Source organism: Mytilus galloprovincialis, chromosome 8 (genome assembly GCF_965363235.1).
Source record: "Mytilus galloprovincialis chromosome 8, xbMytGall1.hap1.1, whole genome shotgun sequence".
In the NCBI taxonomy this organism is placed as follows: Eukaryota; Metazoa; Mollusca; class Bivalvia; order Mytilida; family Mytilidae; genus Mytilus; species Mytilus galloprovincialis.
This window is the reverse complement of record NC_134845.1, coordinates 3,830,180-3,857,669: the sequence shown is the minus strand read 5'-3', so window position 1 is coordinate 3,857,669 and position 27,490 is coordinate 3,830,180. Positions and strand designations below refer to the sequence as shown.

Here is a 27,490-nt window from a genome sequence, read left to right as displayed (position 1 = left end):
CATTTGTTGACAAACGAAAACTATTTTATTACTCGATTGATATAGGCTTTAGAAAACATTTAGTTTAACAAAATTATTAATTTGTACTCTTTATTTTACTTTTACTTTTGGCTAGCCGCAAAACCAGGTTCAGCCCACTATTTTTTCTTAAAATGTCCAGAACCAAGTCAAGAAAATGGCAGTTGCTATCTTATAGTTCGTTTCTGTGTGTGTTGCATTGTCGTTTGGGTTTTTCGCTGCATCAGTGTTTCTGTTGTTTCGTTGTTTTCCTCTTAAAATTGAAGTGTTTACCCCGGTTTTAGAAATGTTTAGTTTGTAACCCGGATTTGTTTTCTGTCGATCGATTTATGACTTTCAAACAGCGGTATACTACTATTGCCTTTATTTAAAGTGCGTATAAAAGAACTACTTAATTCAAAATAAAATTCAAAATTTACTAAAAAAAAGTCATTGTTATATTCTTTCTGCTCAATTATATTCACAACTTTAATACACTAAACACATGTAGAACTTGCCATATATTATAGACACCTGTCTGTCGTTGGAGACTTAAATGTTTCACCTCAAAAAAGATTAATCTTTGTAGTATTTGTTGTTGGGTTGCTAATTCATTGACGTATAACCCACATTTCTTTTGATTCAAATTGCTATTCCACACTCATTTTCTTTGCCTTACATAGCATCAGTATACTTTATTTAAAAACAAATATAAAATCATTACTTAACTCTATAAACTAACATTGAAACTTTTATAACATATTGTCTGTATTATATTTAATAACAGAAGAATAATCCTACAGTTGTGATTATATATTCAGATTCATTATATTAGTAACTAATTAAGGGAACTTTGAAGAATCGAGTAGAGATAGACAACTCCTAAAGTCCTGATTAGAACACTACCAAACTTTATTGAGGAGGGAAGAACAGATCATCGAACTGTACAAGCAGATAATCTATTTCTGTTCTCGCCTTAGACATTTTCTCTACAATATTTACATACTATATTATAATTTCGAGTATTTGATTAATCAATGATTTCGGCATCTTAGAGGTGAAGGAAAATGGAGAAAAACTGTTATCACCATCACATAGCATGGGAATTGTTTAATACAACATAGACACGCTTATATGAATGTAAGTATATATTTTTTCATTTCATTAGCGAATATTGATATTTCTTTTTCAGTCAGCCATTTTTGATAGTTGTAAAATTCTATATTTAACATAATTTGTTTTACTGAGACGAACTTTCGTAAGATCTGTTAGTTTTTATACCTTTACTTTTTATAGATGAATGGTAACAATTGTAAACATATGACTGATGTTTATATTGTTTAACTTTATGTAAAACAAATTTTGTCACACAGAACTTTCATTGCTTGCCTTTATAGGGTTTGACTGATTACGGAAAAGCAAAATATGTCAAATATGTGTAAGGCATCAATGCTAATGATTGGTTGGTTGCTGTTGATATTTGATGTCAAACCGTTTATGTAGACATGTATTTGTGTTAAGGATGACTAAATAAAACAACAAATCAACTAGGTCGGTTAGCTTTGTGGTTTAACTTGCTTAAGGATGGAAAATATAGATATATAGAACGCGAAATACATCAATTCATCAAATTCAAAGAATAGACACATAAATGGAACATCTGCACGACATCTTACCAACTTATGGTCATTTGAAATGTGTCCTGCATTGTAGTTTCAATACATCTATTAGCAATAACAGTAAGTGATCGGTATAAGGTAGCATACATAAGTTTAGGCATTTAATAACTATTACACCAGGGACGCTACTTTAACATGTTTAGTATATACATAATCATGAATTACAAACCTTATCGTGCAATTTCCATTGATATTCAAAGCAAACAATTATCTAAGATATCTGGGACGATCTCATTGCATAAAGGATCTTGTTTGTTTGCTTATTGTACCTCGAACTTACTAACCATGGCGCTTCTTTTACATGTTTAATGCAAAAATAATCACGAATAAAAATATGTTACTTTAAGAATAATTATATTCAAGATATTTTATCTCTCCGAAAAGAAAAACGTAACTTCAAACGATATATATATATATAAAGACCAAACGCTTTTCTAAATGCATTATAGATCCAGCAAATGGCTATTAAATTGATACATGAAAATGCAAGATTTTGTTTAATTTATATTTCCGACTACATTTCCGATATCATGAACAGGGAAATAACTTAACTATTCATTCTCAGTTTTATTTAAGTTTTATTTATCATCACATGTTATCTTTCCTCAATCATTCAGAACTGTTTTCTGATCTACACTACTAAATTAACGTTTATAACAATTTTCTGGTTATCATGATACTGTATTTAAACATCTGTGTATACACAAAATGAAATGATTATGTGGTCGTTTGGGACAAAAATTTAAAAAAATATGTATATTAATTATAAGATATTAGTTAGTGCCTATGCTCCTACTTTGGCAAGTAATCAGGTGAAAATATTTCAAGAACTACAACTTAAAAATTAAAGGCAATTAATTTTCTAAGCTGCTATTATTATTATGTTAAAGAAATATATAAAGAGATATTCAGTGGGGGAAATATATAGTATACAAATCAAATTACAAACAACAATATCAACATCAAGTGCTTTTCGTCAAAGCATATAAAAGAAACAAAATTTGATCCATTATTTCATGTAAAAATTGGTAGTTCAACTTTATCTTTTAATTCCACGCAGGCGCGGATCCATTGGGGTCCGGGGTTGGAACCCTACCTTTTATGGACGATCAATGCATTTGAATGGGGACATGTAATTGGAACCCCCTTTTGTAAAGGCTGAATCCGCCCCTGCCACGTGCATAATTGACCTAGGCATTGATGAAATTCGCGTCTGCATGTCCTGTCTATGCCACTGCTTTATGGTCTCATCAATGAAGTACTGTAACCGATATTACATGTAGGGTAGATTAAATAGATTACGTGGTTGGAGCTTTATTTGTTCCTGTATGTGCTAAGTGTAGTGCTTTCCTTCTACTGATTTGTTGTATGCTTGTTTTGGGGTATTTTGATAGTCAAATTGAGACATTAAAACCTTAGAGGATCACGGTTTACAATACAAGTAGTTAAAAAAGCGTTTTAAACGAGTGTTTATTCTCGGTTATTATGTATCTTTCTCGTGCATGCCATATGTTTTATATGTTCTCTCAGTTCATTCCAAACATTTTCAAACTCAGACTGATTTGGAGCTGGACATTTGTTTATTGTTTAAAATATTCCAAATAGATATCAGAAGATGTGGTATGAATGCCAATGAGACAACTCTCCAATCAAGTCAGCCATCAAATGTCGGGAGGTTATTTGTTTTGTTGGGTTCCTGTCTCATTTATGTATACCCTCGAATGTCTTTGTCACTATTTCAATGTGTTTTATACCACGTGACTAATACCTTAAGGTGCAATATAATACTTCTCTTATAAGAATCTACTTAAAACAAAAAAGATAAGATTAATAAGAGATTTTAGAGAAGATTGATTTTTTTTTATTGTTAAACCCTCAAAGTATCGTTAATATAACTTTTTTGTATCTGTTATCTCATTTAGGCGTCAAAATTAATATCGGATTGTACAAAATGTAATAATGTATTTCCTGAATTGTATACTTCAGGTTTTAATATGAACGTAAAACACAACCCTCGAAATAATATGATTATACAATATCATAATCTAATAAACTACTAATTCGACAAACAACATCATCACACCATAGAAATACATTAATATAACCAGGCTGTACGATTACCTATAGTTGGTTATTCTGTGTCATTTTGATCTCTTATGAAGAGTTTTCTCATTGGCAATCATTCCACATCTTCTTTGTTATATTGTCTATTAATGTCGGGTTTCTAAGACGTTTTCAACCTTTATAGCAGAGTTAATACAAGTTTATTATTTTAGGGTTAGTTTTGTCAAATTTAACATGTCTTCCTTGTGGACTGCTACATTGTTAACAAGCACGTTTCAAACATCCCTCTCAACATGTCGATTTGATATAAAGCAGAGCTCAGAAAATTATGTAGATCATAGTGATAAATTCGTATTTACATAACCTACTGCTGAATATGCATTTACATTGCCACAAACAGCTAAACAGCCACTCACCATTTTCATCAAAATACGAAAACGACACAGTGATATGTTTCATGTCAAATTACTTTAATCCAAGTATATCAAATGCAAGCCGAAACCGTATTTGGTGATTGTTTGTGGCGATTTAATACTTTCTATGACTCAGTGGTATAACGATTTTGTTTTAAATTACTCCGTAACTGCATCAACAAAATCTTTAATTTTCATAAATTAACATACTGCTCATCATTGCAATCTTACTGTTTTGTGGATACCATGTAATTAGTTATCATGAATATTTTGGTGTTACGTGTGCTATTCTTTTAATGATTTTATTTTTATATATAGTTACGAGTTCATGAAAAATTAGTGTCAAGAAAATAAGATGTTCAGACTTTTTCTTTCATTCGGTCGCATCGATAATAGTTATAAGCAATAGCAGATATATAATCTTATTTAGACCGCAGCCATCATAGCGTAATGTTTTTTGTTTGTGATTTCTTTGATACCAGTGAGATTTTATGTGTAGCAATATATAAAGATAAAATCAGTAGATTGGATTTGACCTAAAAGTAACTTCCCTTTTAGGCCACAAATTTAACATCTGACTTTTATTTTTATTCAATTATATGTTCATAATTTCTTCTTGATAATTTGATACTTAATACCATTCGAATATACCCATTGTCAATAATTTATTGCGTTGGGTTTCATTTCAAATTGAGATTGCTGTTTGAGAAATTTTAAATTCATTTTATGAATTAACAAGAACACTGAGTTATTGTTATTAAATAATATTTTGTTTTATAAGTGATTTTGACGTATAATATACTTAATATAAGGCGTATTTTACATCCCAATGTTGTAAATTTCATTTCGATTACATGATTTATTCTCTTCTCCATACATGTGTATTATTTGCCTTGGAAACGTGCACTTTTCATTTAAGCAGGATATTTATCGAGAATATGCAATTTTACAACTAGTAATGCATGACATATCCTGTACACTACACACTAAAAAAAATATTCATAATAATTTATATGCAATAATTATATACAAAACAATTCTTCATGATTACACGTTAGTCTATTTTTCTAAGTCAAAAAATGGTTCAAGTAAGTAGTTGCAGTCATGACAAGAATAAACATTAATGTTTTAACAATAAATGAACTATCTAGCTTTATATCTTCTGAACATTCAACGCATACTCGCCTTTTATAATAGAAAAATTGCACACAAAAATGTCGGTCGAAAGATTGAAAACCTTCTTGAAGCAGGTATATTTTTTTTTTGGCAAATTACCAGGTACGAGATAGTTTTGCGTCGAATATTTTATGTCCAGGGAAAACAAAACTTACTGTTGTCTGGAAGTTCATGAATGTTTTGTATTTGAACGCATTGTGTACTATTATAAAAGATAAATGTGTACCGAATCTTTGTACAAATTACTATTATTGACACGCGCTGTCTTTCAATGAGTTTTCAATGTTATCTCCAAGTATTAACCAGCTTTATTTTTTACACACAAACTTGAAACTCCGATCAAGCACTGTCATTTGTTGGCATCAAGATGAAAATAAGAACATCAGACAGAGTTATATACATAACCTTTTTTACCGTAGAGGTGTAATACCCCAAATCAGTTTACGCCACATCCGGTTGCATACAAAAAAGGGTAGAAAAACCTTTTCTCTTGAATCTGACAGTCGCCGTAAATTAATCCTATATTAAATTTCTGGGTCATAAACATATCTCTTGGAAGTTGCAAAATATTGTTTAAGTGTACACAACTTCTGTTCAACAAATGGCAACGTTTACACAACATATATAACTTATAAGTATCTGTATATCTATCTGACAGTAAAGATAATAATTCAAAGTTTTTCTATAATATTTGATCTGTTATATACATTTTACATAACAGAACATTAAACATTTTAATGCATATCTAAGTTAATGTTTAGCTTTGCATCGGCAATGTGTTTTCCCTAAAGTAACATATTTGCAGAAAATCTACACAACTATTATGATGAAGTCCACTACTTGGCTGATGGACGGTAGGTTACTGAGTAACCAGTGTTTCGGAACGGACATAACTTAAAACACGTGATTCTAAAATTATCGGGTGATATTTTTAAAATATTTAGAATCTAGGTTTCCAACTTCCTCGAGAAAATAAACTCATCGTAGATACCAGGATTGAAATTTCATATTTACGCCAGACGCGCGTTTCGTCTATACAAAAGACTCATCAGTGACGTTCGAATAAAAAATGTGGGAATAGTTACGCTTATATAGGTGTCTTCCCATTCATTCAACTTTTTAAAATAAGGTATTTTCATTTAGCCAACTTTTTATTTTTGTTAATTATTGGGTTGTTTGTTTAATAATAATAAGGTGTCTTTCAAAAATTTAACAGTAAATTTGTTCCTGTATGTTTTTGTGTTATTTAAAAAATATATAGAAAATAGGCAATAGTAAACTTGTAACATTTTATTTTTAAATAAAATTTAGTATATTTTAAATAATAAATAAATGTTTTATCATTTATACAGACAATGACAGAAGAAACCCACAAATCAGTAATATTTTTTATATGAACATTTTATGAAAGTAATTATATATATCTTTATTCTTGTAAACCAAAGTACAATCGGCCTAGACACAATCAGATGTACATTTTGTGTTTCACATGAAGTCAAAAATGAATATAACATCAGGAAAAAACTCTTTTGATATTTTGGTACAGAAATCATGGTTTTTAAAAATAATGAAAAATAGCCATTGCTAAGCTAACACTGGAAGCATTTATATAATTACATGCAGTTTTTGAAAGAAATATTTAATATTTTTATTAAATTCCAGGTGTTAAAAATCTGTCTAATTTTCTTTAATGGTTGCCCTCAAGACATGGTCACCAGTTTCAAATGTTAGGTCAATTACAAAGACAACAAAATATGTTTAGAATTATTGAATATCAAACATTTTATCCGAGAAAGAAAATGACAAGAACATGTTTAACTCCCAGTTATTTCAAACAACAGTAGCCGCTTTGACCATTAATATTATCTGATTAAACTATACCTAAACTAATCTATAAATAAAAACACTTCCAAAAAAAAATCCTTTCTCTTGGTGTATAGAACATTTAAATAACTTGATGTATGTTCTTACAATAAACAATGAAACTTAGCAATATAATTTATATGTTTTGTCTACGGACAAGACATTGTATTGATATTTAATTAAATGCATTATAAGCCGTGGATTTTTTAAGATTAAGCAGCAATTTACAATCCAAAATTTTAAATTGCACAAATGGCAAACGCACAAGTAATAGTTTAACTAATTCCTCATGCCAGAGGTCGCTACCTAGCAGTTGCAGGCTACATATATTGTGTTAAGACCAGACAACAGGGCAGAGATGCAAAAGTTGTATACTGAAAATGTACAGAAATGGACTGCCCTGGCACCTTAACCACCACAGATAATCTAGTTACCAGATTTTCAAGAGACCACAACCACCCACCATCACATGCAGATATCAAAGCCAAGCTATTCCTGTCACACTTATCAGAGAAAGCACGCTCCTAGACCCACTACCAACACTCTATGACAGTGAAATAATACAGTTCAGGTGCAGGGAATGGTTCTTCTGCCAGCGCATCTCGGAAAAGGTACAGACTCTTGGTTTGACCGAAGAATATAAGAACGATCTATTACTTCATCAACACGTATGACGAGCATTAGCACTTCCTTTTGTACCTCCGCACCAAGTTGAAGAAGTATGTGTTCTACGCACTGATTAACTACCAGACCGAAGATGAACAAGTTACCAGGTTTAATGACTACGTCACAGAACAGTGGGTTGACAGAGAACTAGAACGATGTTCTGTTCAGTCTTTGTGTAGTAAAACGTATTCAACTTATATTTTGTCCCATTTGGATCATTTGGTCAGAAGAACAGAAAAAAGTGAACGAAGAGGATTGTTTTGTGTTAATAAAATTTGCTGTTACAAAATGATAGAAATTATTATAAATTATACGGAATGTATCTCCCTCATGCAAAGCTCACATTCCTTTCATGAATTTGGCTATACTTTCTGAACCTTTTGGATTATAGCTCTTCATCTTTTATATAAGCTTTGGATTTCAAATATTTTGGCCACGAGCATCACTGAAGAGACATGTATTGTCGAAATGCGCATTTGGTGCAAGAAAATTGGTACCGATAATTTTATTACACACAACAAAAAGCTCCATTTCCTTGACAAATCTCTTCATGAATAAAAGTGCAACTGATATTTTTATATCCAACTCACATTTTATTTAACGGTTTAATTCTTATTGACACTTTTTGTGATAAAGTTCCATTTCAAAACAATTTATACATCAATGGTTTACAAAATTTTGGAATTTAGCACTCCCGATGAAGGTGAAACCAGAAAATCGCGTCCGTCGTACCAAATCTATTAAGTGTCTTACTTTAATATTTCATTAGTTATATGTATTATGTTTAGGCATTCATTACCTTAGCCGTATTTGGCACAACTTTTTGAATTTTTGGTCTTAATGCTCTTCCACTTTGTACTTGTTTGACTTTGAAACTATTTTGATCTGATGGGTCTTATCAAGACGAAACGCGCCTCTGGCTTATCTAATTGTATGCCTTGTACCTTTGATAACTATTATTTCGATGACGAATGTCATCTGAAAAATACCACTTTGGGTAGTTTGAAACGTGAACACCTTTAATTTTTTCTCCCAATAGCAATGAACAATTGTTTTTGCCTTGCCTTAAACAGTATCTAACAGATGTGAAGTGTTTAAGATATTGGGGAATGTTCCAAAGTCGTTCTCAAATAAATAGTCGTAACGAGGTGAAATTAACTTTGTTTATTCCACTGTAATAAAGCGTAGAAGATATCTTTTGAAAAATATCTATATATTATACGAAAACGACGTAAACAATATTTTTTTATGGATCTATATATTATATAAAATTTGACGTTATAATCGATTTTATTTAATATCTTTTCTGTTCAAATTGCGATTTATTGTTCTTGTAAAATGGAAAGTGAAGAAAGGTTATTCAGCACTGATTGAACAAGCTAGAAATAGCATCAATGATTTGTACATTTTTTGTAACTGAATTAAAAGCAATTGTTCTTTCTTCTGTTAGAAATCTTACAATTACGTAACATCTTTTCAAGTGGGAATGCAATGTTGCTGAACGATTCACAAAAAAAACCCACATGTACTGGTTGTTGATGAATATCGAAGTATTACAATATTATCGGCGTTAGGGACTATCGTCATACTGTAAGTTATTAATACACAGCATTTGTTCAAACATTTTCAAATCTGTCTGCTGAAACAAATAAGGAAATGCAATTTATGTTGTTGTTGTTTGTCTCTTCCTGCAATGTCTATATCTTCTTTGTTGAATTTATGTGGAGGGTCACTTTCATAGACGTGTGTGAATGGGTGATTCTATGTTAGACTGTTAGAGAGAGGCATTTTGGATTCGTAAAATCTAGTTCATCTATCATCTTTTATCATATTGAACAGTTGGTTATCTTGTTAATCTTCATCTTGTAAGATTAACTAGTATTTAGCACATTGGAACTTTTTGTTTTACATAAGTCTGGCAGTTGATGAGCACTGGATGGTTTCGAAAAGCTATTTTTGTAATTTGACTTTTTATCCTACATTTTTAATAACAATAAACATCATGTATATTTGTTTCAAATTAATGAATTATCAATAAAAATGATCATTACTTTTAAAAATAGTGAGTGTATGGGGAATAATTAAAAACTAGTTAAGCGTTATTCTGTTTATAAACAATCTACAATAAAACAATCATATAGACACCACTGAAAGAAAGAAACATATTATTCATAATTATAAAAAAGAAGATGTGGTATGTTTGTTAATGAGAAAACTCTCCACAAGAGACCAAATGATATAGAAATTAACAACTATAGATCACAGTAAGGTTGTCTACAATGAGCAAAGGACATACCGCATAGTCACACATAAAAGGCCCCGAAATGTCGAATGTAAAACAATTCGAAGGAGAAAAATAACGGTCTAATTTATTTACAAAACAATGAACGAGAAACAAATATGTCACACATCAACAAACAACAACCACTGCATTACAGGCTCCTGACTTGGGACAGGCACATACATACAGAATGTTGCAGGGTTAACATGTTAGCGGGATCCTAGCCCTTCCCTAACCTGAAGCAGTGGTGTAACAGTACAACATACGAACGAACTATAAAAATAAGTTGAAAAAGGCTTAACTCATCAGTTGGACACAACTAGAAATTCATCCAACAAAAACACAGAGTGGACGTGGCCTCGTATATCATAACAACAAAAAGACACTAAGTACAGATCCGAGAGCACCCATAGCCACCGACAGCCAGTTTAAAGCCACTAACAACTAATAAAAGAAATCATGCATTTAAAACTAAACCATCAATAAGTACACATCCAGCATCCAATGCATTTAGTGTTAAGACGTTATAAACAGTCAGAGAAAAACATGACCTTGTGCAATGCCAAGATACAGGTATCGATAGATTGTAGATACATGAACGTGTATGTGTATATATTAATACGATTTAGTTGCTTTACATTTACTGATAACAAAATCAATATAATTTTATATACCAATAAAACAATATTTAATGATCTGATTACAGTGTTGAATTCATTTGGTAACCTTTAGAATTAAGTTTATTCAAGGGATCGATAAGTTTACCAGGATCGTTTCTAAATTTCCGGGCACATTAAACAACATCTCCGTAAAAATGAGATATGCTATCTCGTTTGAGATACGTTTTCAAAAAGGTACAACCAAAATTCAAAACCAAATCGTTATATCTATGGAAGAATTTCGAAAAGGTTTTAAGTTATTTCTGGTAACTAAATCCCTGGCTTAATCATTTACCAGTAATATATAGATTACGTTAGTTAAAATCTTAAACTTCACAACAGACATGGGCAAAGCAAACTAGTTGTGAAATATAAACATCGTAAGATCTTAAGAGGAACATAACCATCTTAATAAAGGGAAAATTAACCACATGGAAAGACAAATAGTCCCTTTTATCGTAAATCTTAGAATAAAGTTTCCCGTGTTAAATTTGATTTATTAAAGGTAGTTCCTTTAGGTAAATTTTGGCAGTATATTTAGAAAGTTCTTGATTAATTCACGAAAAAATATCATCAATTTAGCTCCAACTGTTGTTGAATTTATTAATTAAATGCAATTTAGATTGGTCTTTACTGAGTTTGGTCATACACTGTGATTCATAAAAGTACACAAACAAGTCTGCTATTTAAATGGTGCAATTAGTGCCCATTGGAATACCTACAATATGTGGATAACTTTGTTTCCGAAACGTTTATAAATATTATCAAGGAGAAAATTAACAGCTTCAAACAGTTTAAAACTGAGCCTTAATAATAAATAGGATTGGCTTTTATCTGTTGATTCATACAAATAATGAAGATTATTAACATGGTTATGTACTTTATAACAACAAAACATTTCAATTACAAGCAATCTCGTAAAATGCAGAACAACAGTAGAAAACCATATAAAATTATCAATATCATTGTATCAATTGAAGCTCCATTTATATTTCAACTTTTCATTGATTCCTTTCGCTTACTTTAGTAGTAGTAAGAATATTCGTGACAGCTAAAAATCTTGTTATTAATTGTACATGCAATTTGTTGTTTATCAATAGGACGTGGATGATGAATCGATACCAATGGTATAAACAATAATTATATCTGTTACAAATGAAATTTAAGAATTGCCTGCAAAAGTAATTAAATCTACCCATGCCAATATTGGCAATCTTTGACCTTTCAGCATGTAGATATGGTTAGTGAAACCACCAGGGAACCAGAGAATTCTTTGTAATATATTTGGCACGCTATGATTAATAACTATTTCCTTCAGATGTATTAAATCTTACAGTTTAAGTGAACTTACTGTATTATTCAGATTGAATGAAATTACCGAAGCGAATTATAGCTTTGATTTTAGTCAAGGTTAAATCAGACTTTGACATTTATGTTATTTTACTCTTTTTTTTCAAAACAAACTTTTGTTTTGTTTTGTCTGTTTCGTTTTTGTTCTGGTGTTTGAGGAAAAGATAATCAGTGGTATATTCTATTTTACATACTAGTGAACAGCGGGAAATGTTTTAAAACATTGTGAATTTCGATGCTATTATGACTATTTTTTTTCAATAACAGGTTATTGTAATTGATGTTTACTTATTATTATGTATTAACTTTTGTTTAGTAAAGTTAAGTCACAAGACTATTTTATATGGTTTGCGAAAGTAGTCCCTTGAACAATGTCTCTGATAACAACTGCAACAAAAATTACAGCCTTATAGGACAACGGTATGGAATGAAAGTCAAAAAGATCTAGTAAAATTCTTCATTTCCACATAACATTTTGTTATAAGATATATATTTATATTTAACTTTAAGATGTTTAAGTTATTGATTGTTAAAGGCTTGGAAAGTTCGACAATGCAAAAACAAAATGAAAAATAAACTTACAAACCAAAAATAATTTGAATATTATTTTTAAATAATATGAACGAATATATAACCCACTAATAAAAAAGATACTTAGCAACAAACATTTTAAACTTTTCTATTCTTTACAAAAAAATAGCTGTAAGCTCTTTTATTTTGAATGTAACACGTCTTCTCGTTGGCTAAAATCGTTTTGTTTATCTGCACATAAATAAATGTTGTCATGTGAAGGTAACGTCATCGACGTTTTTTCCTGATTGTCTATTTAAAAATGAAAATTGAAATTAAATTGTTGGGAGAGACTGTTCTATGGTTTCAGTTTATTCGGAATAACATAAGTGATTATAATTTACAATCTTTATACTTCAAAAATACAAAATACACAATTAATTGTACTTACAATATTGTGCCTACTATATATATGACAGAGTTCAAACAAATGGGTCGATGCAATCACTAAAACTGTGGGTGTATCTAATCATTTTGATTTTATTGGGACATAAAACTTCAATTAATATAACAGCAATTATAATAATCCCATTTAATTGATATTTAATATAATTATCCAGAACTGAATTAAAATGATTTTATATTTTTTTATTTACAGGAAACATGACGCGAATCCAGGACAAGATTTTCCAGATAAGGAACCTGTTGGTGTGTATTGTATGTCACGCTATATATGTAACGGCGGCTAATGACATAAAGTAAGTCGCCAATATACCCATTAAAATGTACTATCTAATTAGTAAGCACGAATGTGTTTGAAATTAACTTTTTTAAGTTCAATGACAGCGATATGTGAAAGTTTTAGTAAAACAGAGTATTTAAATACATCACTGAAATTCACTGAATTGTGCAACGGTTTGCTAATATTTAATTGTAGCAGTACATATAAATATTAAATGGAACGACAGATTCAAGAAACTAAATCACATGGCAGTAAAACAACATGACAACCACAGTGATTAGGCATGTGTACAGGAACCTGATGTTCAGTAGTTGTCGCTTGTTGGTGTGGTTCATAAGCGTTTTTCGTTTCTCGTTTTTCATACCAATTAGACCGTTGGTTTTCCTGTTTGAATGATTTACACTAGTAATTTTATATGCCCTTTATAGCTAACTGTTCGGTGTGCACTACGGCTCTTTATTCAGGAGAGTACTTTGCCCAATAGTGGTTTCCTTTACAAATTGTGACTTGTATGGAGAGTTGTCTCATTGGCACGCATACGACATCTTCTTATATTTATTATATCCTAGTTCATTTTGTAACAGCTGGCGATATTGATAATAATGTTACATAAGTGAAATAAAAAATATAATCTATGGTATGAAAGCTTAGACGAATTATTTTTTTTCAAACCATAGTTCCTTGCCATTTTTACGTCGTTTGCACAGTATTCTTATTTTTGATTTCGTATAAGAAACCCAGTTTATGTGATTGACTTTGAAGAGCGAAACCACTCGTTCTTCTTACATGTGTTTAAAACTTATTGTTTTCTCTAATTTTACGCTAAATCAAAAGTTAGGGGCAAAATAGCAAATTGATATTTAAACTCATACGTCGAAGACAAAATTACAAAACTTTGTCAAAATAAAGGAACAAGTAAGTCATACATGTACCAGTTGTTTCTCATGGAAATCTCTATTGTTTGTTTGTCTGAGATTAAAAATTAAAAAAGGACATGAATGAATCTAAAGACGTGATTTAATGGACTTAAGTTTCGATTGATTTACTTTCAATGGCAAGACGTTTATGCATGTTCTGGACGATATTTAACTTTGATCAAATGAAAATACTCTCACGATGAAACGATTGACCTTTTTTTATTATTCCAGTAATGTTTGTCAAATGAGCCAGTCCATGCAATAAGGTACAAAAAGTCCTTTTGATAAACTTTACAGGACACGTTATCAAAGTTTGTTATGATATTTTCGAAAAATGATTTTATCCGAAAAAACATTACATAAATGTAAACATTCATAAGATTGTCAATTCTATCCCGATTTTGTCAATTAAAACAGCAAAAGACGTAGAAATATCTGAATTTTTGGTATGTGAGCAAGTGTGAAATCATTTGTTCCCCGGGCTAATGCTATACCGACTAGAAACTTTAAATTTTACGACACTAGAGAGACAAAAGTCAATAATTTTCTTCAGTTTTACCGGTTTAAGGAAAGTAAGACAACATTAAAACATGAGGGAACATACAAAAACTATGACCTCTTGTGTTTTAGAAATTGAAATTTAACTTAACTTAGTTAAGTTATTTAATATTATATAAATCAACCGTCGATGCACGGGATTCGAACCGTTGCCCAGTCTGATTGCATTGATTAAGTTAAGCTATTTAATATTATATAAATCAACCGTCGATGCACGGGATTCGAACCGTTGCCCGGTCTGATTGCATTGATATCTGCATCGTAAGCGAGAACCATATCCCCACTGCTACCGGGGTTAACATTATCAATAGGCAAATCAAGCCATTTAAACTGTACTTTGATAATGATTGAAATATATGAAATAATTCATTAAAAATCTTGATAAAACTAAAAGTGTGGGGGGGGGGATCTCAACACTTGCAGGTGCGTGTAGCTCACAGCTTAAGGATATGAGGAAAAGTAAATGTGTTTTATAAATCACAAGTCTACTACCAATAATTGTGCACACTTTTTAGAATTTCGTAAAATTTTCGTTTTTGTACCTTTTCGCATGGACTGGCTCAAATATACTACATAAATCTGAGTGAGTATGAGGTGTTTTGAAGATTGAGCTATGTGAGACAATTTCATGTAATAAAACATAGTTTTATTGTTATCTTTAATAGGGCAAAAATAGTAGATCTCTTGTGGAAAGGAGATAACCAAGAGGTTTTAAAATTCCCGCCTCATTATGACTTAGATGGTACGTTTATTATATATCTTATCAGAACTATTATCAATTCAAATACAAATGTAGTGCTTTGTTTATATTTAACCTTTACTGTTTAGTCCAGTTTTTGGTAATATCCTTTTCGCGTGGTTCGATATTTTTACATTGTGTTATTGTGCTATTGTCATTTCTGCATTCCTGTCTTCGATGTTTACCTGTTTGTTTTTTCTATAAAGTGTCTACATGCCATTTTGATTTTAGTTGACGTATTTGTGTTTTTTTTTTTTTTATTGTGATTAAGAATATAACATAATATTCACTGATGTACCTTAATTGTTGACATTTTTACAAATTTCGTGTGTATCTGTTTTGCTCACATATTTTTGTCACAAAAGAGAGTTTTGGCTAGTTATAGACCAGGTATTATCAACCATTTTGTACATAAGAAACTGTCTGTACCATTTCAGGAATATGACAGTTGTTGTCCATTGGTTTGATATGTTTAAGTTTTTGATTTTGTCACTGGTTGAGGGACTTTCCGTTTGATTTTTTCCTGGAGTGCGGTATTTTAGTTAATTAATTTTTAATATAAGTAGGATTAGGACACAACCTTTAAATATACAGATCAGACGTCAAGTAGGATAAACGGTACTGTAGTTCCATCGGGAGGAACAGAGCAATAAATCGGTTAAACTTTATAAGTAAATCGGTTTATATATACATAAGTTGACAGACTTACAGATCGACAGGTTGACACTATAAAGGTCGACAAGTGTAATACAGTTTAAGCATTGTCAACCTGTCGACTTGAAAACCTGTCAACCAGTGAACCCTAAAAATATTTACATTTTTAACACATTGTCAACCTTTCGACATGTCAACCTGTCTACCAGTCATTTATTTTTGTCGTTGTATAATTCAAATACCCTTATTTCCCATGATTATATTCGCGAATAAATTCTTTTCAGTATTAATTTTTTTGCCTTGGATAGTTTATTTCAAATGAAAGTGGACACAAAAACAAATATTTTACTCAGCTTGGTTCAAATGAGTATTTTTTTTAACAAGTTTCAGTGTTACAGGAAACGTATGGCGACATATTGTGGATTAATCTAATAACGAACTAACGATTGCTTCAATTTAGAAGGTGTTGACCAAGATCTATGTCATAGAAAACCTTTATCTCATTTCTTTTTAATATTATTTTAAGGAGGGAAGACCGATATTTTCTGTGATATGTATGTGACAAGTTTTGATGATGTTAATGAGGCAGATATGGTAAGAAATATAAATTATAAAAAGTGACAAAAATTCGTAAAAACAAGGTTTTGTTCTCCGTGTATTGCTTTGTGAATGAATGTTAACTTACGTTTTGGTGGCCAGGTGTTTGTATTTGTCAGAGACCAATATATCTAGGCACTTCCATATGACAAAACTAAAAGTGGTCAAGGTGTTTGGATAAATAAAAGCCAAAAAGAGAATACAATTGTCAAAAGATAACATCCAAACGATAACAAATTGACATAATTTAGAAAGATAAGAATATGTTTTTAGTGAAAATCGAACTATTATATTTTGATTATTGATTTTAACCGCACACGAGACAGACGAAAATACAAGAAAATGTTTCCCCCTAAGCGCTGAAAATACAAAGCAAAGAGTATATGAAGATGCCTGTACCATGTCAGGAATATGACAGTTATTATCTATTCGTTTGATGTGTTTCAAACAACACGAACATAATATTAAACCTGGATGATTTCAGTTGCTCCTTTGTGGGAGATATAATATCATATTACATTAGTGGTACCAGTAGTGTTGCACGCGGAAAGTAAGATACGTCGATAACTTGCATTGACGAATGTCACCATAATGAAAGAGAGGACGATAATGTGAAACTATTTTAATAAATATACACAAAGATGTCATAACGGTCAACCAATTCAAGAAAGTATATGTAAAAAACTTTCGAAGAGATGACTTCAACTCCTTTAGTAAGCCATAACTAACTATCAAGGAAATATTGATATTGCACACTTACTCTGAGTAAATATATTCAAGTAATCCGAAATATGTTGCCAATGAGACTATAGAAGGTTATCAAAGGTACCAACATTATAAGTTAGTACGTTAGACGCGCGTTTCGTCTATAAAAGAGGGACGAAACACACCAAAGGGACAGTCAAACTCATAAATCCAAAACAGACTGACAACGCCATGGCTAAAAATGAAAAAGACAAACAAACAACAGCACACATGACACAACATAGAAAACTAAGACTCATCAGTGACGTTCATATCAAAATCTATAAGTGATTTATACTAAGTATATAATATGCCATTTGTTTCCAAAATTTTCTAATTTTTCTATTGTAGGTAAATTTATTTCTGTTTTCATTTCATATATTTGTATATTTATTTACAAGGATTTTACAATTAGTCTACTGTTACACCTAGAGTGGACCGACATGAGGTTACAGAAAGACCTCCAATCTTTAGATTTCGAGGAAGTTGAACTAGATTCCAAAAGTGTCGGTAGTTTATGGACCCCGGATGTGTTTTTCCCAAACGAGAAAGAGGCTTCTTACCACAATATTATGTCACCTAACAGAATGTTTCGATTGACTAAGAAATGTATACTAAACTATACAGTCAGGTAGGTTCCGTACATATTCAATTGAAGGTTAAACTGACGAAAATGACAAACAGAACAGCATCTAAAGTTTGATAATGTATTTGCCATGACTTTGTCGGTTTGTATTCGAATTGTGATTTATATATTCCTTTAGTATCTTTTGCTTCACTATAACTATCATACCTAAATATAATAGCTTTTGCGTAAATTTAAATACCAACAGTGAAAAAGATGTAAGAAAAGCATTCTACTGATCAGGTTCTTAAACTATGATTATATTGCTGACAATGCGGTATTGGCTTTGTGCATTGTTGAAGGCCTCACGTTGACCTATAGTTCTTAATTTCTGTGTTATTTGGTTTCACGAGGATATTTTTCTCATTGTCAACGATGCCACATTTTTATAATATACACTTTTATATAGAAAATACGATAGGCGAAGGTTAAAAGAGAAAAGGAACCAACGGAACAATTAAATACATTGGTCCATGAAATTCTGACAACAACTTCATAAAACGAAACCAAACAAACAAACGACCAGCATTCCACCAAACAGTTTACAAAAAATCTATACTTCAGCTTGAGCTGTTTTCTACTCTTTGGTCAGGTTGTTGTCTTTTTTGGTTAGGGTAAGGGTTACCAATCAAATATATAGCACCTGAACAACAACAAATTAAAACACATTTGTATATACTATAAAAGTTAACACACATGTCTTATATGTCTTTAAATTATATCGAGGAAAAGGAAATGGATGAATATTCGATTTTTTTTTTTACCATCTTTGCAGACTGACCTTAAAGCTGAGTTGTGTAATGAGGTTACATAGCTACCCTTTTGATAAACAGACATGTAGACTACACTTAGAAAGTTGTAAGTAAACTTATACATATATACGAAAATAACCTCCTCTATTAACTTGCATATTTGCAGCATACAAAAGGAAACTGAGAACAACGAACAGCAGACAACATAAGGGTCGACTTTTATCTAATTTGCATATTTAAATAAAGGCAACAGTAGCATACCGTAAATACAGGTTTTTTTATATGATATTACAAACTTTGATTTTGTGAGCCATACGCATTTTAACTGTTTTATAATTTTCATGACCCGGGCCATTTTATAAATGACTATAAGGTATGAGATGTTCTCATCTTTGTAAGCTATAAGTGCAAACATCCACGTTATTTGAACTCTGGTAGATTGTTGTCTCATCGGCAATTATGGCAAATCTTATTTTCATACAATTGGCAAAAGGAAACAACTTTTGTAAAAAGTATGTAATAAATTATTCAAATCTGTAATTGGCAAACAAAACCTTGATTTGAAATGATTAACAATAATAATTATTATTATTTTCAGTTTGTTAAGACGCTCAACAGATAAATTTGATTTGAAATGTTTAACAATAATGATGATAATAATTTTCAGTTGGTTACGATGCTCAACAGATAAATCTGCATTGGTCGAAGGAAAACCAACCTATTGGAATGAATATAACCAGTCTTCCTCAGTTTGAAGTTGTGGGTCATGCTTATGACAACTTCTTTTCTGATCATCGAATAAGAGGTATTATATATCTAGATATACTAACCGATGATCAACACGATACATGTTTCAATATAAGTAACAAATAAATACTGCATTTATAAAGTATACCTTTCGATCACGAACACACATAGGATAAACGACTTAAAAAAAAAACTTTCTCAAGCATGATAATCTTCGATCATTGAAAAAAGCAACAGCATATGAACTTATAATTGTGATTAGAGGATTAAACAGAAAGAAATTAAACGCCATGTATATTACTTTTTCAAGCTGAAACCTAAGCGTGTTTTGTATTGACCAGAATTCACTAGTTTACTTCAAAACACTGCTTGATATGAAAGTATGAAAAATCTCTACAAGACTTACGCGTAGTCCTATAAAAATATTTTTAAAAAATGTAAAATATAAAAAATCCCCAACTCAAAGGAAATTTCAAACCGGAAAGTCCTTGATCAAATGGCAAAACCAATAGCTCAAACACATCAAACGGATGTCATACAACTGCCATATTCCAAACTTGGTTCAGGCACTTTTAATGCAGAACATTTTAGATTAAATCTCTTTTATAGCTAGCTAAACCCCTCACTTGTATGACAGTCGAATACAATTCAAATATATTACATTGTACCAACAATTTGTGAACAGTACAAACAGATATTATAGGTAAACATGTCAAAACTAGAGTTACAGCAGACTCCATGTGTCATAATCTTAATCACTATAAAACAATATATATGTCAACAAAAAAACACTAAATGGCATATAAACGAAGCACATAAATAAAGATGTAAGAGAAAAATACAAAAACTGTCAACAACATAACAACACATTGACCAGATACATAAGAACCCAGTCACGCCAAAAAGATATCCATTCCAATATGACATTTACATGATAATGACCAATAACTGACAGTGGTTAATTATTACGCTATTTCCAGAGTTTATCATTATACCTTATTCAATTCTTTTGACAAGCAGCAACACAAAAGGGTACATGTTTTTATTGTTAATATAAAGATTTTTTCCATTCATAGGAAACTATAGTACCTTGTCAGCACAGTTTGACTTCCGGCGGAACATTGGATACTATGTCGTCCAGATGTACATCCCGACTCTGCTTATTGTCATGTTGTCGTGGGTCTCATTTTGGTTGAATGTTAATTCAGTACCAGGAAGAGTAACCCTAGGCGTATTGTCGGTTCTGACTATTTCTACCCAGAGTTCAAGTGTTAATGCGTCACTTCCTCGTGTGTCATATACCAAGGCTATAGATATATGGATGGCTACCTGTCTTGTATTTGTCTTTGCTGCACTCATTGAATTTGCTATTGCAAATGTGCTGACTCGGAAAGGGTCACACAAGGGAATCATTATGAAAAAACTAATAAAGTTGGCAAAGGAAGTCAGGGAAAAGGCACTTATGCGAAATAATCAAGGTGTAATGGCTTCCTCTGATCCAGATGGTTTACGTCACAGAGGTAGCGTTAGCTCAGATGAGACAAATGGAAATAAAAAAGAGGTAAATAATGATTGATGCTTATATTCTGGTTTAAAATGTATGGTTTGCATACAAAATGCTTAATAGAAACAATATAAAGAAACTTCTTTATATGGAAACTATTGATACAGCTCGTTTTATTTAATTCATAGATTACTTAAAATGTCTATAAATTGTATTGTAAATAGTCCTAAATAAGATTATCTGCATTTTCAAAATAGTTAGGAAAATATGGATTAAAATTTTACTTTTGTTATTTTTTAGACTGTTGTAAAGATGGATGCAGGTGTGACGCTACAGAAACAACGCAGTGAATTAGAAGATAAACCAGCATTTGAGAAGGGCATGCTGTATGCTATGTACTGTGACGTGGCATCGAGAATTCTGTTTCCGCTGGTTTTTGCTATATTTAATGTTGTGTATTGGGTGCATTACATCCAGATCCTAAATTATTAGAAAGTATAGTTTAACAACCGGAAGTAGTACTTGTAAAACATTTGATTATTCAGAAATAGAAAAACAGGAATATTTTTTTTTATATCGAAAGCTTCACTGTTGTGTGCCACCCAAATAAGACAGAGTTTAAAACGATATTTCCGTGTAAATGTTATACATACTTTATTTCTTTGTTATCCTTTACTATTATTATTGATCTGTTAAAATGATGTCCATGTCTGTCCTAGTGTGCTCATGAGGGTAGCAAACAATTACATAACAAATATAGTTGTTTAAGTACATAAGCTTAAAACTCCATTAGCAATTATCTTCAAGGAATAGCATTTATGAATTCAAATAGATTGTTATGTTGTAGTATGTTTTTAATAATGTCTATTAATAGATTATGTCTATTTACAGATTGTGATGTTGTAGTACGTTTATTATTTGTTTTAATATGTTTTTATTTTGTGATGTAAGTTTGTTTGTTAGTTTTGTTACGAATTCATTCCAGCGACTATGATTGTTAGGAAATTTTAGCGGTAAAAGGGCGATAATTGTAGCGATTTTTAATAAATTTTCCACCCTTTTAAAACTTTTTCTGTATAACTATTAACGGAAAAATCACAAAAATACTGAACTCCGAGGTAAATTCAAAACACATCAAATTAATGGGCAACAACTGTCATATTCCTAACTTGGTACAGACATTTTCTACAGCAGTCAGCATAGTGGTATAAACTTATAAATTAATCATTATAAAAACGAACAAATATATAACAAAGAAGCACAAAAGGCATATACACAAAGCACATTAGCAAAAATGAACGACAACCTAGAATACAAAACTTTTTCCTAGCACAAAACACACAATGACGGGTTGCATAAGTACGGAGCCACATCATATGTATTAAAGAACCATAAAAAAGGGCATATAGACAAAGCAGTTTGGCTACAATGAAAGACAATAATAAAATATTCTCATAGGACAAAGACAAATTGACGCTCATAGAACAATATCACAATGACGGAATGTATAAGTACAGTCTCACGTCAAATGAATATCACAAACAAAGAGGGGCGAAAGATATAGTTCATCAACTTTCTGCTCAAACACTGGTGACGATTTACAAAATCAGTAGAAGCTGCAAGCTCTTGAATACCGAATAAGTTGGGAAATGTATATCTTATATGCAGGTGAAGTTGGTGCTTTATAAATAAGGTGGGGGAAATTGACAATTTCAAAATCAAAATCGTCTCCATTGTCATAGATTCTAGCACTGAGTTGACCGTGTATGTCAAATTCGAGATATAAGCATATATAAGTCTAAAAATAAAGCGGAGAAAGCCGTGTCTGTTGTTTCTTTAACATATAGTTCTGTGGGATATATCAATGGAACCTTATTAGTACGGCTGCTTGGTGAAAAATTGTGCACATTCTGCTACAAGCATGAAATTTGGCATAGACCTTCCTCAACTATTACTCTTGTATTTCAGATAGGGAGGCATTTGAAAAAAAGTCTCACTTCCGGTTAAATCCAAAATGGCGGACGTCATACTTAAATCAGCCCAATATCGAAGGCTAGCATGTGGATAGGTGTTATTATAATGCTACTATCATAATATTTGGTACAAATCTTTGTTTTTTACTACTTTTGGATATATCATATAGATTAGTGGTCTTTGAAAATCCTACTTCCGGTAAAATCCAACATGGCGGACATTGTACTAAAATAAGCTTATTTTTTAGGGAGGGTAATTGAAAATTGTTTTAACGTATTGGTACTATCATAACATTGTGCAGGAACCTTTCTTTGGTGCTTCTTATGGATACAATGTATAAGACATATACCTTTAAAACCCTTACTTCCGGTAATATCCAAAATGGCGGCCATAGAAATATCAGTTTCTTATTTCGTGTTGTTTATTCTTTAGTTTTCTATGTTGTGTCGTGTGTGCTGTTGTTTGTTTGTCTTTTTCTTTTTTAGCCATGGCGTTGTCAGTTTGTTTTAGATTTATGAGTTTGACTGTCCCTTTGGTATTTTTCGTCCCTCTTCTTTAATATTCAATTTTTTTCTAAATGTAAAGAAAATGTTTTTTTTTGTGCTGGTCATTATATTTTTGGCTTTAGGTTATCCCAAAAACCACTAATTCTATTATGTTGTAAAGGTTCAAATACAAACTTAACACTTCCGGTAAAAAAAACCCAATATGGCGTAAATTTCAAAGATGAGTCTTCAATTCATATCTTACATATGGAGTTTTGGATAGACCGATTAAAACAATATAAAATCACTTAAATACTGAAACATTTTTAAAATTACTACTATTTGGCCAAAAATACATGTTTATTCACGGTCACCCCACATGTACACAAGGCAGTGCACAGGAGACCCGATTTTCCCCATTAACAACGACCGCGGCATCCTTTCTTTCATCCACAATGTACAAAATGATCAGGCCTCAGAGTTTTCAAAAGGAACCTTTTTGTCTCTTTGCCACATATTAGCGCCTCGAATTGGTACCATAAGAGCCAATTCCGGACTCGTCCCCGTAAGCACCTGCCTTAGTATGTTGCGCGTTTTACATGCTAGAATGACTAGACCAAGTTGAGGGAATAGCCTCAATTAGCCTTCTGTTTTGCCCTTTTACAAGCGAAGAGAGAACCGTATCACAACCGGTAAAGGCATGGATCACAATAAGTGTGTGTGATCATTCATTGCCTAGTGCATTTGAAAGGCCATTGATAGCTATTAATCCAATTTTTTGGGCCCTCTCAAACACAATCCATAGTTCGTCTACCCCTATGTCACGGAATAGCGAAAAAGTAATGACAGCATCATCAGTAACGACTGTTCAACTAATGACTCGTTTAAGTTCGTGTTTTACTGCTTCAGACACATGAACCATGATTCTAGTGTCTGCCTCTTAATGTGAACTTAGTGCTAAACTTGAAATACATCATGTGGTGGATACGATAGAATATCCTGAGCATTTGTTGCTACAACTACCATACGCATTCAAGACTTCATCCACTCGTGTCACAGTTTCAAGGTATTTTATTAAGGTAAGGACAAAATACCCAATCAGCATACTCGTTAGGCCTTAAATACATGTTTATTCACAATCGAAGAGCCGATTTTCCACGTTTACAAAAACTGTGATATTGTTTCTAACATCCAGAATGTACAAGCTCCTGATAAGATGAAGAGGCCTCTTATAGAGTTGACCAAAAGGGTTACCATGGATCATATTTTTTCTTTCGCCATTCATAAGCGTCTGGACTAGACCGACTCGTGGGAATAGCCTCAATAAGTATTTTCTCTTCCAAAAACACATGTTTTCTTGCTTTGTTAAACCCATCTGATATTTTTTTTCGATCTTACAACAAAACCATATATCGTTTTATCAATGACATTATCAAATCCATAGCTGGTGTTGTTGGTTGATCAATCATCATTCTAAATGCTAAAGTCACATCTTCAAACGCCATCCATGTGACCAACGCGGTCCTTTTCCGGCAAACGTGTAATCTCTCAATGCCTAGTGCATTTGATATATATATATATATATATATATATATATATATATATATATACGAGTCTAAATTGAAAACTACGTTCAAACCTATGATTGCGTTGGATAAAAACCGCAATTTTTATACGTGTGCATGTCAAACAAATTTCGTTGTAGAAGGGTCTAAAAACAGCACAAACAACATTTTCCAAAAGACTATAAAGTGAAAAGTATATTTAAACAAAACGCATTTGACTAACAGGTCGAACAACTGATGTTCTTTAACCCTGCTGACTGCCATTGACGATTGCCAAATAAAATTGATCACACGATGTAACAAAACGGATCTAAATATATATTTAATACGTCACAGATAAAAAAAATTGTTAACTTGTGGCTACGATGTTGCGCCACAAACATTCGGTGTCAATATTTCTTTAGTACACCAGATCTAGATTTCGACAATATATGTCTCTTCAGTGATGTTAGGGATCGAAACGGTATTTGGAAGGCCATATAATTTACTCTCAATTTAAGATTGACTCTTGAATTTTAAGAGACAATATAGGATGAACGGATCATGTAAACCGGAGGGAAAATATGATACATGCCCAAACAAAAAATATAAACGAGTCTAAATTGAAAACTACGTTCAAACCTATGATTGCGTTGGATAAAAACCGCAATTTTTATACGTGTGCATGTCAAACAAATTTCGTTGTAGAAGGGTCTAAAAACAGCACAAACAACATTTTCCAAAAGACTATAAAGTGAAAAGTATATTTAAACAAAACGCATTTGACTAACAGGTCGAACAACTGATGTTCTTTAACCCTGCTGACTGCCATTGACGATTGCCAAATAAAATTGATCACACGATGTAACAAAACGGATCTAAATATATATTTAATACGTCACAGATAAAAAAAATTGTTAACTTGTGGCTACGATGTTGCGCCACAAACATTCGGTGTCAATATTTCTTTAGTACACCAGATCTAGATTTCGACAATATATGTCTCTTCAGTGATGTTAGGGATCGAAACGGTATTTGGAAGGCCATATAATTTACTCTCAATTTAAGATTGACTCTTGAATTTTAAGAGACAATATAGGATGAACGGATCATGTAAACCGGAGGGAAAATATGATACATGCCCAAACAAAAAATATAAACGAGTCTAAATTGAAAACTACGTTCAAACCTATGATTGCGTTGGATAAAAACCGCAATTTTTATACGTGTGCATGTCAAACAAATTTCGTTGTAGAAGGGTCTAAAAACAGCACAAACAACATTTTCCAAAAGACTATAAAGTGAAAAGTATATTTAAACAAAACGCATTTGACTAACAGGTCGAACAACTGATGTTCTTTAACCCTGCTGACTGCCATTGACGATTGCCAAATAAAATTGATCACACGATGTAACATATATAAAGCCTTTCCCACTTGCAAATGCAAACCAAAGTTCGTCAGCCCTTATGTCACAGTATATTGAAACAGTAATGATATCAGCATAGACTGTTCGAGTCATGACTCAGTTAAGTCTGGGGTTCCCTGCATCAGAGACATCAATCTTCATTCTAGTGTCAGTCCCTTCATGTAAACATGGTGCTTAACTTTAAACATCATCGTGTGGTGGATAACACTGAACATCCGGAGTATTTGTTGCTATAACTACCATACTCATCCAACACTTCATCCGCTCTTGTTACAGTTTCAAGGTATTTTATTAATTTTTATTTCTGTTCAGTGTTATCCTCAACGTGATGTATTTCAAGTTTAGCATCATGTTCACATTAAGAACCTGACACAAGAATCATGATGCACCGGGGTTTTACTGTAAGATCGCACAAACTTATTAGATGGAGTTAACATGGTTATCAAAGCAAGAAAATAACTATTTGCACAATGTGGAGGGCTAATTGAGGCTATTCCCTCAACTTGGTATAGTCTTTTCCAGCATGTAAAACGTGCAATAAACTAAGGCGGGTGTTGAAATTTACGCCATATTTTTTACCGGAAATGTCAAATTTGTTTTTAAACATTTACAACAGAATAGAATTAGTGGTTTTGGGGATAACTTAAAGCCATAAGTTGAATGACCAGCACAAAGAACAATTTGAAAAAAGTTGAAAATTTAAATAATAAATTGATATTTCTATGTCCGCCATTTTTTATATTACCGGAAGTATGGGTTTTAAAGACATAGATCTTATACATTGCATCAACGAGAAGCACCAAAGAACGGTTCCTGTACAAT

At 31.8% G+C, this 27,490-nt stretch overlaps 1 protein-coding gene across 1 annotated transcript; it reads left to right on the top strand.

Annotated features, from left to right (window-relative positions):
• Nucleotides 1–884: 884 nt before the first annotated feature.
• On the top strand, nt 885–22,303 carry LOC143084899 (glycine receptor subunit alphaZ1-like). Its single transcript, XM_076260963.1, has 9 exons — nt 885–1,137; nt 13,317–13,416; nt 15,541–15,617; nt 16,795–16,862; nt 18,011–18,240; nt 19,010–19,092; nt 19,654–19,791; nt 20,810–21,294; nt 21,538–22,303. Exons 2-9 carry the CDS (start codon nt 13,322–13,324, stop codon nt 21,727–21,729), a joined length of 1,368 nt encoding a protein of 455 aa, XP_076117078.1. The 5' UTR covers nt 885–1,137; nt 13,317–13,321; the 3' UTR covers nt 21,730–22,303.
• Nucleotides 22,304–27,490: the final 5,187 nt, after the last annotated feature.